Genomic DNA, 15,309 nt, shown 5'->3' with positions numbered 1-15,309 from the left:
CCTGCCACCACACCCAGCTAATTTTTGTATGAACATGATCAATTTTATACACATAGGACATAGTAAAATGCTGATAAGTTGTTTGTTTACTCATTGGAGCTATTTACTATGTGATCAATTGTGAAATTTTGTGCAACCCTCTCTCAGAATGGAAAAAAAACATAAGAGGATTTAGCGTGAGTTTCTGAGAATAATTTTCCAAGTATATTTGGAAAGGTAAATTGATTTTAAAGGATGTATAATTGATTAATTAAAACATCATTTCATAAAACTCATTTTATGATCCACTGTGAGAGCAGCTTCAAATGCCCTCAGATAAGTATCAAGCCAAGCAGTACAAATCATTTTCATGCAACTGAAGATACCATTTATGTTGGATAGCCCCCAGAAACGAAAATACACATAACCTGTTTAACTTTGTGCTATTACAATGTATGTGTGTTTTGTTTATTCTCTCATAGGTATGAGAAAGTGCCAGTCATCTTGGTTGGGAACAAAGTGGACCTGGAAAGTGAGAGAGAAGTATCGTCCAACGAAGGCAGAGCCCTTGCTGAAGAGTGGGGCTGCCCCTTTATGGAAACTTCCGCTAAGAGTAAAACAATGGTGGACGAACTCTTTGCAGAAATTGTGAGGCAGATGAACTATGCTGCTCAGCCTGACAAAGATGATCCATGCTGTTCTGCATGTAACATACAATAGCATCCAAATATGGCTGTCCTGGATGGGATTTGCCCAATGTTGTAGGTGATAGAAAACTCGCCTACTCCACTGCAGAACTTGCAGGATGCGTGGTGTTAATCTACAGAGAACTGCAGCCCTTATTCAGAATTGAGCAGTGATTGTCGGTTGATATCTCTGAGTAACATTTGGGTTCAGTAACTACAGTTTTCACCATTTGTCCTCAGTCTCCTTTATGCATCTGCAACTTTTAAGGCATAGTCCATCGATCTACAGGGTGATCTCATTTGAAAGCTATGATGGCATTGTCACTGAGTTGACAGAAGCAACTATTGTATAAACTAAAAATAACCATAAGGGAGAAACCAGAAGAATTCCTCTGACCACTTACAATTAAAATATTTTGTCTTCTTTAAAAAAATAAGTACAGGAGAAATATTTTCCTACAAGAGTACTGAATTTCAGGAATTGGGATAGAGCTTCTAACCAATGTATTCCGTCAAGTAAGATAATAACAGCTGACCTGCCAACAGCATTACAGGGAGATTCTTTGCTCAGCTAACACATTTCTGTTTTTCAAATTGATGCTTAATTGTAGCTGTTATTCTAATTTGTGACATGGAACTAAGTCATGCTTCAATCCTTGATAGAGCAAAACTCAGAACAGGTTATGTAAAAATATAGTCTGGCTTTAGAATTTATTAAATCACCTGCTTTGCCACAGAAAATGGAGGCTTTCACAAGGGTTTGATAGAATTAAAACCCCAAACCCGCCCTCTGTTATGAGTGGTCTTTATAACTTTACTGAACAAGAGGGAAGCAACTGTGATGGGAAGAGATTACCTAGCCTTACTAACAAGAAGCATTCTAATAGATAAACTAGTACCATCATGTAAGGAAAATGAAGCCATGTTGCATCCACATGTTCCCGTTTGCAGAAACCTCACAGGACAGTACGAATATCTGGCATTTTTAAGTTCATTAAAGCAGCAAATTCCTTCTCGCCTTTAAGGGCTATGGTTGTAGTGTGACCCGTGGCTAACCTGCTTTCAAAATCAAGTTTGCTGTAGCAGAGCTTTATTGCAGGCATTTTAAAAATTGAATAACCATGTGAAATAATTTGGGCTTAAAAGTGAACATAAATTATAGAGTGGAAGGTAAGGGACAAAAGCCTTTTACCTTTAATTTTCCTGGAGAATTATATAAAGGTTTTCTTAGAACAATTTTGCCCTGATTACCGAAGCGTCAAATAAAGCTGGAGTGAAAATTTTGTTTTGAAAAGGTGCTCAAGCTCTTACAGTTTTGGTTTTCATAGTCATGAAGTATTTATCATTTGCATGACTAATGGCACAGGAAAAACCTATTCATAAGTTTTACAATCAAGTATAGAGGGGTCTTCAGCTAACTTAGTTATAAATGCTGAAAACATTATCTTGAGCTGGGCCTTGGGAGAAGAATTTGGCCTTCTGAACTGCAATACCACTGAGCCTGCGATCTGTACACCACCCCACATTTTGTTGGTTTCACAGTCTTGTGCAAGTAACCTCTGGTCTTACGTGTGTAACTGAGAGAAGAGTGTGTGTTTGTGTGTGCATGTATGTTTATTGTTCCTAAGAATTTGGCACAAGTCAGAGATAATTGCCTATACTAAGAATCTATACTGCAGAATATAGTGTATCAAAAACTTTTTTCTTTTAAATTATTAAAGTGTCTTTTATACTTTTATGAAATCATTGGTAGCCCCCCAAGTGTTTAATAACTGGCATTAAGCTTAGAGGATGAAAAAAAAAAGATAGTATTTTTCATAATGAAAAAACTGAAGAGATATGTGAATGAAACCAGGCCATAGCTGTCAAAAATCTTTGACTTTTGAATATTTACATTCTTTAGTATAATTTTTTATAATCCTCAGTTATGAAGCACCTTGTTTATAGGACAAAAAAATTTAACCAATTTTATTGAAACAAATTTCACTGTGTAAAAGTTGGTTTGATTCAAACATGTAGAGAAGTTGGAGATTGAAGATATATGATTTCTCTACTGAAATAAAAATATTTGTTAGTGAATTGGTTGAGTTTTGATTCCTCTAACTTCTCAGAATGATTCTTTAGAATTCTATAATAGCAATTTTTGACAAGCAAGATTGCAAAATAGAAATATCTATAAAGATTCCACAGTTTGACATTATGGCTTGCCATGCAGATGTGAAAATAGGTTAAATAATATGAAAGATATGGCAGAATGTGAAGTGGAAAAGATGACCTAAAATTTTGAGTTGTATTAATAGTTAAAAACACTTGTTTCAGATGACAAGGTGGGCTTTTACTGTCAAGACATGAATAATAACTGATCTGGCTGCCTGATCAGTGTTTCCACGCAGCCCTGCATATTTAGTGACCAAGGCATCAAGGACATCCCAAAACTGGAAATTCATATCCATCTGGTGTGAATATAACTCAGCTGGCAAATGAATGTGTTTGTTGAGATATTACAGTAATAAAACAAGAACAGGAAGATTACATTTGTTGGCATATGAAACCTTAGTGGCTACAGAAGAAAGTTGACCTTGTGTCACTATTTATTTTATGCCCTGATCAGACTAGCAACTTAGATAAGTGAAAGTTTTTCTAACATGCCTTAAAAATATTATGGTTTGATCCAAAGACCCACTTTTTCTTTAGCTGTTAGGATAAGATTTTCTTTTTTTTACTTTTATACAAAGGCAGCATCTTTGAATTTTTCTTTCTTTTGATGTTGCAACTTTTGGGTTCTTTTAAACTGTGATAGTGATGGTAACTGATGCCTTTCATTTTGTTCAACTTATACAAAACAAGCCAGCATCTGATCAAAAGTATTACATAAAATCTTTTCTTAAACTATTGAAAGGTGCTTTGATGATTTTCTCCTTTGGTTTGTAGAATTAGGACTGAACTTTTGACTCAAATTGCTACAGTTGCCATCACCTTTCTGTGGTAATACTACTGATATTTGCTTTTCTATATAAAGAAATGTTGCCTAAGGCTGTCTGGTATTTGTTTTCAAGGGTTTTCCAGTATGAGTGTTAATGTTGTCAGTGTATGTATGAATATGAAAGTGCTTTGTTTTATTTGTTGCTGTTTTTTGTTTGTGTGTGTGTGTGTGTGTAATTTTTTGTTCTTATCAGTAGTCTTGTGTTAGCACTGGGTAAGCTTTAATTGTCCCTTAGCCAATCAAACGTTAAGGACTATGGGGGTCTTTTTTTTTTTTTTTTTTTTAACATGTCATTGTGCATCTATTAAATCTTGATCAGGGTTTCAAGAATGACTGCAGTGGGTTTTGGAAACAGACTTATCATTATTGATTTGAGGTTTCCCAGAGATATAGTTCACAGTTAATTGTTGCGCTCTAATACAACTGACCATTTAAAATTGAACAACAGTTTATTGTTTTGTAACAATGTCAGTTGTTAAACCTTGACATTTCAATTAAAACGTGAATTGTAGTTATAACTCAATGCAAATTGAACAGTTGTATTTGGAGTTAAATTATTTTAACAAATAAATTTATTTAATGAAACTCTGGATTTGCTTTGTTTTGTACATGCTCATGAGAGAAATGTATTATATACCAAAACAATTAAAAATTGCCATATAATGAATTTAGTACTCTTCATACAAAAATATTTTAGCTGATTTGAGAGTTCATCATATAAAAAGGCAGGTAGGTAATTTTCATAGTCTTTAAAAATAAAAATAACATGAAAGATTGTAAAATCAGTTATTATAAACTTATCTCTATAAATGATTTTATATTTTGAATGATAGCTGGTTAATTTAAAGCCTGATGCTAAGGTTAAAAGAATTGTTCAAATAATTAACATTAATTAGAAATATCACTAAAATGATTCAAAGGCCTTCTAGTGATGGCTTGAAGCCGTCTTTCTGTTTTCAGGTCATGTGGATCCGAAGGTGCCAGAAGCTGAAGGTTGCCGCCAGGCTGTAGGGCCTGCTTGTTCTATATGGTGCCCTGTGAATGTTGACAGATACTGTTAATTGTATACAGCCTTCAGCTGCTCTGATAAGGAGCCCATTCATTTCCTAAGCCAATTTAAACTATGCCTTTTGGTTATGTTGCCTTCAAACTCTGTTGAAATCCTCTGGCAGCATTCCACCAGTTGAGAAGCTTCATTGTTTTAGATTATAAGAATAATTTGAATGAATATAACAGAGGCACTGTAGATAGAATCCCAGATATTTAAAGGAAAGCATGCCTATATTTTAGTAATATCTTCTGAAGAACTTCATAATTTTATCTGAAGTGTTTGCAAATTTTTTAATAAATTATGTAAATGTATCAATAGTTGATAGTTGGAAGAATGTCTTTGAGGCTAAAAAGTAGTACTCTGAAATTCTCTCAAGTTATTTGTTTGTTAGAGGTCCATGAATGAAAATATATGTAGCTAAAGGAATAAGGTGCTGCCCAATTTGGAACCCAACTGACCTCTAGGATCTATGAAGCAAAGAATATTATCACAAACTTCTGAAAGAAGCTGTTGACCTCTTGTTTCTTAATTTAAAATATGTTGCCACAGAAATACTAATAAAACATAGTGGCTCTTCATCTGTTAAATGGATCATTTCAACTGGTTTTACATCGTTGAATATTATCTAGTATTTTTAATATTTTTATAAATAGTTTTTGTGTTTTTTTTGTTTTTGAGACAGAGTCTCGCTCTGTCGCCTAGGCTAGAGTGCAGTGGTGCGATCTTTGCTCACTGCAAGCTCCCTCCCGGGTTCACACCATTCTCCTGCCTAAGCCTCCTGAGTAGCTGGGACCACAGGTGCCCGTCACCACACCCGGCTAATTTTTTGTATTTTTTAGTAGAGATGGCGTTTCACCGTGTTAGCCAGGATGGTCTCGATCTCCTGACCTCGTGATCCTCCTGCCTTGGCCTCCTAAAGTGCTGGGATCACAGGCGTGAGCCACCATGCCCGGCCTATAAATAGTTTTTAGATAATATTCAACATCCCCAACGTCGAAGTATTGAGTTTTAAAAGATTTGCTGCTGTTCTAGGTAGGACTCTTGTGTTACTTCTTTCTATATTTTCTTAGTAGTCTTCATGTTAGCCTCTAAGGATTCCTCCAAGATTTCTCAGCAGAGAAAAAGGTAGCTGCTTGAAAGAGTAAATACGAAGACCTATTTAGTATGTATGAGTTGGGAGTAAAGAAACTGAAGGAAAGATTCTTGGTTTAGCTTATGGGGATTTTTTAGTATAAGATCCATTTTTAAAATTTCAGTATCAATGATTCATATTTACAATTTTACACTATTTTGAGTGTGATGTGCTTTTATACCTTTAAAAACATCAGGATTAGTGAAGCGAAGAAAAGGTCACCCCAAGACGATCACGAGGTCAGGAGATGGAGACCATCCTGGCCAACATGGTGAAACCCCGTCTCTACTAAAAATATGAAAAATTAGCCAGGCGTGGTGGCATGCACCTGTAATCCCAGCTACTCGGGAGGCTGAGGCAGGAGAATCACTTGAACCTGGGAGGCAGGTTGCCATGAGCTGAGATCACACCACTGCACTCCAGCGTGGGTGACAGAGGGAGACTCCTTCTTAAAAAAAAAAAAAAGTCACCCCAACTTTCAGTTCCCCAAAACAGCCATGTTAACAATGGATGTAAATCATTCCCAGCATCTTCCTTTGCACATATACATATGCAAGTACATGAACATAGGTAGAAGATAAATAACTCAATGTTATTTTTGAGAAACTGGCTCTAAGTACTAAAAATGAATCACTGAAAGTCACACAGCTAATAAAGTGGCAGAGTTGAGTTTCTAACTCTGCCACTTAATTTCTAATACTTCCAACAAGCTTCTAACTCTAAATGACCTTTTCCCCACTGTTAATCCTTTTGCTTAAATTGAATCCACTCATTCCATGCTCATTCAGCTATTATTTATTGAGAGGTTACACCTGCATCTGGCACTGCCACAATACAGAGATGGTCATCTACACATAAACCCTGATGTCAAAGACATCCTAGTCCTGTCTCCTTGCCATTCCCTTTTCTTTTAAAGCAGATACAGTTTAGTTTACTGGCAAGAAATAATTTGTACCTTCCCTACTTTCACATGTCAGCGTCCCAGTAAGCCAGGCTGAGCCGAAGTTCCAGACATAGCCCCAGAGACTGCTGCTGGCTCTGTTCGCTTTTCAAGATCTGTGCACCAGCCTGAGCTAATCCCTCCTGGGAACTTGGTAGACAGACTAGAGGGGGATGGCAATACAGCAGGGCTTCAAGGCTCTGCTATTACAGGCTGGGTCTACTTCTAAGGAAGAATTCAGGGCAAAAATAGGATTAGCGAGGGGCAGTGGGGATACAGAGGCAGGTTGGGGACAGTAGGGCAAAGGGTTCTATGTATCAGATACTATACTGAAGAATAAATGCTGGGTCCATGCCTATAGTTAAATACCAGGTGTTTTTAGGTTTTAGTGAGATTTTTAGTTTAAAATGTTGGTTTGTTCCCAGCACAGCTCTGTAGTGTGTTCTGAAGAGGTCTTATACCATGAGAGTGTTTGCTGAAAACGATGATAGAGTAAGCAAATTTGAGAAACCCCACATAACACATCTCACATCTTGGAAAAAACTCAAATTCCACTCATGTCCCAAAAACAACTAGACCCCAGGACACTTTCTTTGGATTACACATAGTAGCACTCTCTGGAGCACAATTTGGAAAATGCTGCTATTAGATATTTGGCCTCCAAACGCTGATGTGGGAACTCTGTCCAGGTGAGGGGACCTTGATCGGTTGTGAGCGTAAGAATTCCTCTGACCCCTGTAGTCTCTAGAGGGATGGCAAGAGAAAGGGAGACGGTTGGGTGCAATAGCTCATGCCTGTAATCCCAGCACTGTGGGAGGCCAAGGTGAGTGGATCATTTGAGGTCAGGAGTTCAAGACCAGCCTGGCCAACATGGTGAAACCCCGTCTCTACTTAAAGTACAAAAATTAGCCAAGCGTAGTGGTACATGCCTGTAGTCCAAGCTACTCTAGAGGCTGAGGCAGAAGAATTGCTTGAACCTGGGAGGCAGAGGTTGTAGTGAGCTGAGATCAGGCCACCGCACTCCATCCTGGGCAGCAGAGGGAGACCCCATCAAAAAAAAAAAAAAAAAAAGAGGGAGAAGAGGAGAGGAGGCAAGCTATAGTTGATGGACATTGGAGTCATTCCCAGTTTGAGTCTATTATTGAATAAAGCTGCTATGAACATTTGTGTACATGACTTTTGGTGGATAGACACAATACTCACTCCTAGGTCACTGTCTAGGAGGGGAATTGCTGAACTACAAGATTTGATTGTCAACTTTGGTAAACATTGATAGTTTTATCAAGTGGTTGTACCAGTTTACACAAACAAGCAATGTGTGAGTACTCCAGTTGCACCATGTCACAGGATGGATTGCCTGGGAAGAGGGCTGTGATACAGAGCTTAGTGTATAGGATGCTTATTACCAAATGTCCTTGGGATTAACTCCTGTGGAAGGGAGTACAGGAAGTAAGATTGGCCAGAGAAGTTGTGCGATGCAGGGCCAACAACCCCCAGACAGGGGGAGTTTGAATGGGGCCCTTAGAACTGTCCTGAGTTGGGCCCAGATGGTTTAGTCCTCTGTACCCTCTGCCTGTCAGTCACTGTGACCTTGAACAAGATGCAGAGGCAATCCATGAAGGATCAGAGTGAAGGTTGTCAGCATTCTCAGCAGCAGGGCAGCAGTTACTTGACTGAAAGGAGGTCCAGGTGGTGCCTCACGGCATCTACCAACTCCACCTTCCACACACACACCCGGCACTGTCAGGCTTTGTCATTTTTCATTTCATTATTCTGGTGGCAGCGTGGTGGTATGTCACTGTGGATTTCACTTCATGTTTCTCTAAGGCCAGTATATTTATATGCTTATTGGTCATTGGTTACCCTCTTTTGTGAAGTGGCTATTTATGTTTTTTGCCCATTGAGTAAATGTTTGAGTCATTAAGTGACTCAAAAAAGATTTATTTAATCTTTCACTTACATATTTGTAGGAGTTCTTTACATTTTCTGGACACATGTTTTTATGTACAGTGTACTACCCCAGTCTGAAGCTTGCCTTTTCACACTCTTGTTGATATCTCCTGATAAACAGAAGTCTTTACTTTTAATGAAGTCAATGCACCAATCTTTTATTTGATGGTTAACTGTTTCTGTGCTCTTTTAAAGAAATTTTTGCCTACTTTAGGGTTGTTCTTGACCTCCAGCCCCTCAGGGGTATGCCGAGTTGACCTTATGAATATGATAATAGGAAAATAACAATTGTAATCATACGGAGTTTATTGAACAGTGATACACCAACCATCATCATCAGTCTTTGTTTCATATTATTGATGAAATATTTAAACATTAATAGAGCTGGCTCTTGGCCAGTGTTTCTGCAAATGTGTTCCATCAAGTACTAATGTTGAATAGGAAAAAGATTTCCATGGTCAAATATGTTTGAGAAACACCTGCTTAAACAAAGTTAAATAGGCTCTTGTGGTTTTTAATATCCTAATGTGGATTATGTAACACTGTGAGATATAAACACATTATGTTCTGCAAATTATTTAACCGTAGGATGTTAGTTTTTCTTAGAACATTTCACAGGACTAGTATTTCATAGTTTGGTGAATACTTCACAAGGCAAAGGGTATGATGTCCAACAAAAAACAGCTCAATAAAAAACTGAATCTGAGATTTCATAGTGAAATTAAAAAATAATAATAAGGATGAGCCATTTACAGGATACTAGCTAACAGATATGGAAGACAGAACCAAGAAGTCATCCCTTTCCAATCCTCCACATCAAAGTAGATTCAGGGAAGGATCAGCAATCAGCAGTGCTGAGGCCATTGGGTGGAAGGGTTAGAGGGAAACAGATATTCACAAATTACTTCTTACTTGCCAAGGGAAAGAGGTAGCTTTTCAGTGATGAGACCTGGCTGACACATGAACCAGATGATCAAACCAAGCACTACCAACAAAGGGACAAAAGTCTATCACGGGCCCCTCTGTGACACAAAAAAGGAAGCACCCAATGACACCTATGTGGTATCTTCACCTGGATCGAATCATTGAGAAACAATCAGACAAATCCACATCATGGGACACACCACAAAAATAGGTTTGGATGCTTCCAAACTGCCAATGTCTTGAAAGACAAAAATAATGGGATGGGGGTTAAGGGGCTGTGCTAGATATAAGGAGACTAAAGAGATTTTTTTTAAAAGAAAACAATGCATCCTAACATTTTTCCAACCTCCATCTTTCAAATGTGCAACATAGTTCCATCAAATTTTACTGTGTATAGAGACTCTCAAAAGAAAGAAAATGTGGCCCTCTCCTTAACGGGATGCATCAGAATCCATGTGCCGGCCAGGCGCAGTGGCTCACGCCTGTAATCCCAGCACTTTGGGAGGCTGAGGTGGATGGATCATGAGGTCAGGAGATCGAGGCCATCCTGGCTAACAACATGGTGAAATCCTGTCTCTACTAAAAATACAAAAAATTAGCCAAGTGTGGTGGTGGGCGCCTGTAGTCGCAGCTACTCGGGAGGCTGAGGCAGGAGAATGGCGTGAACCCAGAAGGCAGAGCCTGCAGTGAGCCAAGATCACGCCACTGCACTCCAGTATGGGTGACAGAGTGAGACTCTGTCTCAAAAAAAAAAAAAAAAAAAAATGTGGCTCACTGTAGAAAAAGCCAGTCTTTCCCCTGTCCTGGAAATCTGGGAACCTCCTTCCACTGCAGATTGAGCTCTACTCCTTTCCCACTGAGAATCCCTGGATTAAGCTAGGTGTTCCTTGTAACATAAGTGAGACTCTCAATGCTCACTGCCCAGAGAGCCCGACTTCTGATCTTTTGCTGCCTTTATGGTTGACAAGGGCACTGCTGTCCTGGGGCAACAGCAAGAGCAAACCAGTAATTGCAGAGTTTATGCCATGAAAGCTGAATGGAAGAGGTGGGCTAGACATGTATGGGCCCCTTAAACCAGTTCAGCTGTGTTTACTCTTCCTTCCCTGCTCCTTCCCTCTTTTCATTCCTTCTTTTGCCTCACGTGCCACGAGGACCTTTCCGTAGCCCCATGTCACTGGATTTTCTCCACATCCTAAACATAGACAATTGCTAATTAAGTCATTCACATTATTTCCTTTTGAGAATGATTTTGCCCTGTTGATTGTTTTTCTAGCAATAAACATCTTTCTGGAAGAGGAATTAACTCACTTGAGCAGCTGGTTTCAACAACTCCCTGCGTTTTCCTTCAGCACCCAGGGACATGTGATTTTAACTAAAACAAAATAAAAATACACAAACTCTTCTCATTCACTCATACCAATAGTATTCGCTGTGTAATTTTTTCAAATGACTGACTTCTTTCCAAATATACACAACAAAACTTGTCAGCATTAAAACTGCGAGGACAGTGGTTGTCACTGTTTGCCATTGGATCTGTCAAATCCTTTGTGGAGCCTCTCAAAACTGCCCATGGCCATAGCCTTGGGCCTGGGGTTGGAGTGGAGAAGAGCTGGTAGAAATGGCTGTGGACTGGAACCCGGCTGGAGAACCAGGGCAGGTACTTCTTGGGAAGGACCAAGGGAGAGTCCTTAAAGGGTAACCTGACAGCATCCTCAGGGAGGAAATGTGATCCTAAGTGGAAAACCATGAATAATGACTCCTCTGCTCACGACTCAAAGGAATTCCAAATAGTAGCAACAGAATACTTCTTTCCTTTTCATTTTATCTGAAGAGTTGCTAATGTTTCTTTAAGATGACTGTGTCCTCTTTTTCTTCTTACAGTGACTGGTCACGTCAGTCCTGAACAAATTGTCTGATATATTAGCGTATCAGTGGCTTAGAAAACTATAAAGGTAAAATGTACTAGAGCTGAACAATATAGATCCCCTAGCCACTCACTTTTAATTACATTTGGATGGATTATTCATTGCCATGGAAACTCTCTATCCTTACCAAAATTTTTAGGCAGGGATCTCCTCCAAGTTTCACAGTTCTGTGTCTTAAAGACATTTCTTGTTCTATTTATGAGTTTAGACGCTATGCGGCAATTTCCCATTGGGATAGCATGCAACTGTAGCTGCTGTCAGTTGCTCAAGACGGTTAATATAAAAGATATTGCACCAGAGATTGTGAGTGAAGTAGTGGGTGTTCCAACACGTTCCATGATTCCAGCACTGGTTTTGACCACCACCTTATAATTTTTTCCCCCGAGGGCCAGCTCTACCAAGTACAATATGCTTTTAAGGCTATTAACCAGGGTGGCCTTACATCAGTAGCTGCCAGAAAGAAAGACTGTGTAGTAACTGTCACGCAGAAGATAGTACCTGACAAATTATTGGATTCCAGGACTCACTTATTCAAGGTGACCAAAAGCACTGGCCATGTGATCACAGGAGTGACAGCTGACAGCAGATCCCGGGAACAGAGGGCGCAATATAAGGCAGCTAATTGCAAATACAAATATGGCTATTAGATTCCTGTGGACATGCTGTGTAAAAGGAATTGCTGATATTACTCAGGTCTATACACAGAATGCTGAAATGAGGCCTCTTGGTTGTCGTATGATTTTAATTAGTATATTTGAAGAACCAGGCCCTCAGGTGTACAAGTGTGATGCTGTGGGTTACTACTGTGGGTGTAAAGCCACTGCAGCAGGAGTTAAACAAGCTGAGTCAACCAGCTTCCTTGAAGTGAAGAAGAAATTTACCTGGACATTTGAACACAGTAGCAACCGCAATTACATGCCTTTCTACTGTGCTATCAATGATCTAAAACCTTCAGAGATAGAAATTCGAGTAATTACAGTTGAAATTCCTGAATTCAGGATTCATACGTGAGCAGAGATTCACTGCACCTTGTTGTTCCAGCAGAGACTAAACATTGTCCTTAGTTTACCAAATCCGTGATGTCACTTCCTCTGTGTTCGGTAACAACAAACCAATTTTATGGAGGTCTCTGGATTGAAAAAGGAGGCTCTCCCGCTCCTCCTACCACTGAAGTGGTTAGGACTCTGTATTAGTAAAAACAATGCTTTTGGGGAAAAATGTAAAAAATAAAGAAAGATCATTTGCTTTCTATTGTTACAGATTCTTTTTATATGAAACTACTGCCTTTATTGTCTTTGGTTCGGTTGATTCATTAAATGGCTCTGTCCAATATGGTAGCCATTGGCCACATCCACGTATGGCTATTTAAATGTATATTATTAAACTTAAATAAAATTAAAATACAGTTATTCAGTAGCACTAGCCACATTTCAAGTCACATTGGCCACATTCTAAGAGTTCAATAGCCATAGGTAGGTAGTGGCTACACATTAGATAGTGCGATATACAGCATTTCCATCATTGCAGAACATTCTATTAAACAGTATTACAAATAAAAGTTTGCTTATATCAGACCTACTCAATTTTATTTGTTCAAAAACAATAAGGGACTAGAAACATATATGCAGAGCTAGCTTTATGTGTAAATGACCCTACACTCAGAAGAAATCAAAGCTCGGTTCAGTGCTCTGTTGTAGTCCTGAAATTCTTAATAATTTTGAACAAGGCTCTGAGTTCATGCACAAGGCTCTTCAAATTAAGCAGCCAGTCCTGCACTATATAAGATGAAGCTTGGCTGTTAAATTCTTTGTTTTTACTTTCCCTGCAATTGGTTCTCTTCCAGCTGCCTTTTTTTTTAGAGCAAGGAAGAACAGTTGACACATGAGATAAAATGCAGGTGCCTGGAATCCTTTAGACCGTCGCAACAGTCTTATCAGGGATCCAACTTTAAATAACAACTCTTAGGAATGATAAAAGCCTAAAACAATGTTTTGGCAATTCCTATACTAAGAAAAAGTTTAGCTTCTCTTAGTAACAGGTGTTTTCTACCATGAATTCTGAGTTGCCCACAGCGGAATCCCTTTCTCTTACACAGCCTTGCCAGAGCTTTTTTTTTTTTTTCCAGGTGGAGTCTCGCTCTGTTGCCAGACTGGAGTGCACTGGCACAATCTCGACTCACTGCAATCTCCGCCTCCCGGGTTCAAGCAATTCCCCTGCCTCAGCCTCCAAAGTAGCTGGGACTACAGGCGCGCACCACCATGCCTGGCTAATTTTTTGTATTTTAGTAGAGATGGGGTTTCACCATGTTGGCCAAGATGGTCTCGATCTCCTGACCTTGTGATCAGCCCGCCTCAGCCTCCCAAAGTGCTGGGATTACAGGCATGAGCCACCATGCCTGGCCTGCCAGAGTTCATTTTTAAGATTTAGCCTGACTTGTTTTATTCTTCATCCACTCATTCCTTTATTCTTAGAATCCATCATTCAACAAATATGAAGCATCTACTATGTATGAGACACTGTTACAGGTCTGAATAAAAAATTATATGGCACAGACCTACTGTTGCTATCTAGTAAATTATGTGCTGCAGTTAACCCAACATTAACAACAGAAACAAGAGGACAGTAAAATCAAAGGCAGCCTGAGTATCATCAAGGATTTATTAGTTACTCTCCATGTTTCCGTGGTTACATTAAAACAACAAAACAGAAAGAATGAACAATTCCTACTGATTCATGTACTATGTTATAAAGAGGAAAATTTCCCAACCAAATTTTGGTTAGTTTTTTTTTTTTAAATATACCAACCAGATGAAGAAAAAATAGCACAGATAATAATAGTATTAGTGATAATTTTGCAGTTAATACTAAAGTCACTTTCACTTGTATTAGGAACTCATTGCACGATGTACCTTTCTGAAAAATTTGATTCCCAATTATGTTTGAATTAAACTAACATTTGCATTGGTGCTGCCTTCCTGGGCTCATATGGTTCAGGTATTTATCGAATGTCAAAGGAAAGACAGCATGTGACTACACAGGCCAATGAAAATTTGCAAAGCCAGAGACACTCATGCTGAGAATTGCAATGTCATATGAAAACGCTTCTTCTCAGTTTTCAGTATCTTGGGAGGCTTGTAGAAATGCATACCACATAAACCGAATAGGAAATAAGGGCAAAGAGAATATAGTAGAAAAATAAGGTAAAAACAAAAACAAACCTCACAGGTAAAGTTATTATTCACAATGCATGACAAATGGTCCTGTACTTTTTAAAAAATAGAAATGGAATCTTGCCTGTTGCCCAGGCTGGCCTGTATTTTTGAAAGCTGAGTTCTTCATACTTAATTCTGAGTTCCCTGGTAGCCCAAACCAAGAGGAAAACAAAATTACACTATTTATAGTGTTTTTTTTTTTTTTTTTTTTTTTTACAGTGTTCTATTTTTCCTTTTTTTTTTTTTTTTTTTTTTTTTGAGACAGAGTCTTGCTCTGTCACCCAGGCTGGAGTGCAGTGGTGCAATCTTGGCTCACTGCAACCTCTGCCTTCCTGGTTCAAGTGATTCTCCTTACTCAGCCTCCCGAGTAACTGGGATTACAGGTGCCCACCACAACGCCTGGCTAATTTTTGTATTTTTAGTAGAGACGGAGTTCATGATGTTGGCCAGGCTGGTCTTGAATTCCTAACCTCAAGTCATCCACCCACCTCGGCCTCCCAAAGTGCTGGGATTACAGGCATGAGCCA

The 15,309-nt window shown here is 38.9% G+C and overlaps 1 protein-coding gene and 1 pseudogene across 1 annotated transcript in view; both read left to right on the top strand.

Annotated features, from left to right (window-relative positions):
* RAP2A (RAP2A, member of RAS oncogene family) overlaps positions 1 to 5,010 on the top strand; it is a 34,940-nt gene extending 29,930 nt beyond the window's left edge. Inside the window, exon 2 of the mRNA XM_003279200.3 lies at positions 462 to 5,010. Coding sequence (XP_003279248.1) covers positions 462 to 699 — 238 coding nt within the window. The 3' untranslated portion in view covers positions 700 to 5,010. The remainder of the gene's footprint in view (positions 1 to 461) is intronic.
* Positions 5,011 to 11,263: 6,253 nt separating this feature from the next.
* On the top strand, positions 11,264 to 12,650 carry LOC100585217 (annotated as a pseudogene).
* The last annotated feature ends 2,659 nt before the right edge of the window (positions 12,651 to 15,309 follow it).

The sequence above is a fragment of the Nomascus leucogenys genome, chromosome 5 (genome assembly GCF_006542625.1).
Source record: "Nomascus leucogenys isolate Asia chromosome 5, Asia_NLE_v1, whole genome shotgun sequence".
Lineage (NCBI taxonomy): Eukaryota > Metazoa > Chordata > Mammalia > Primates > Hylobatidae > Nomascus > Nomascus leucogenys.
The sequence above is the reverse complement of the archived record's forward strand: the minus strand, read 5'-3'. Positions and strand labels throughout refer to the sequence as shown.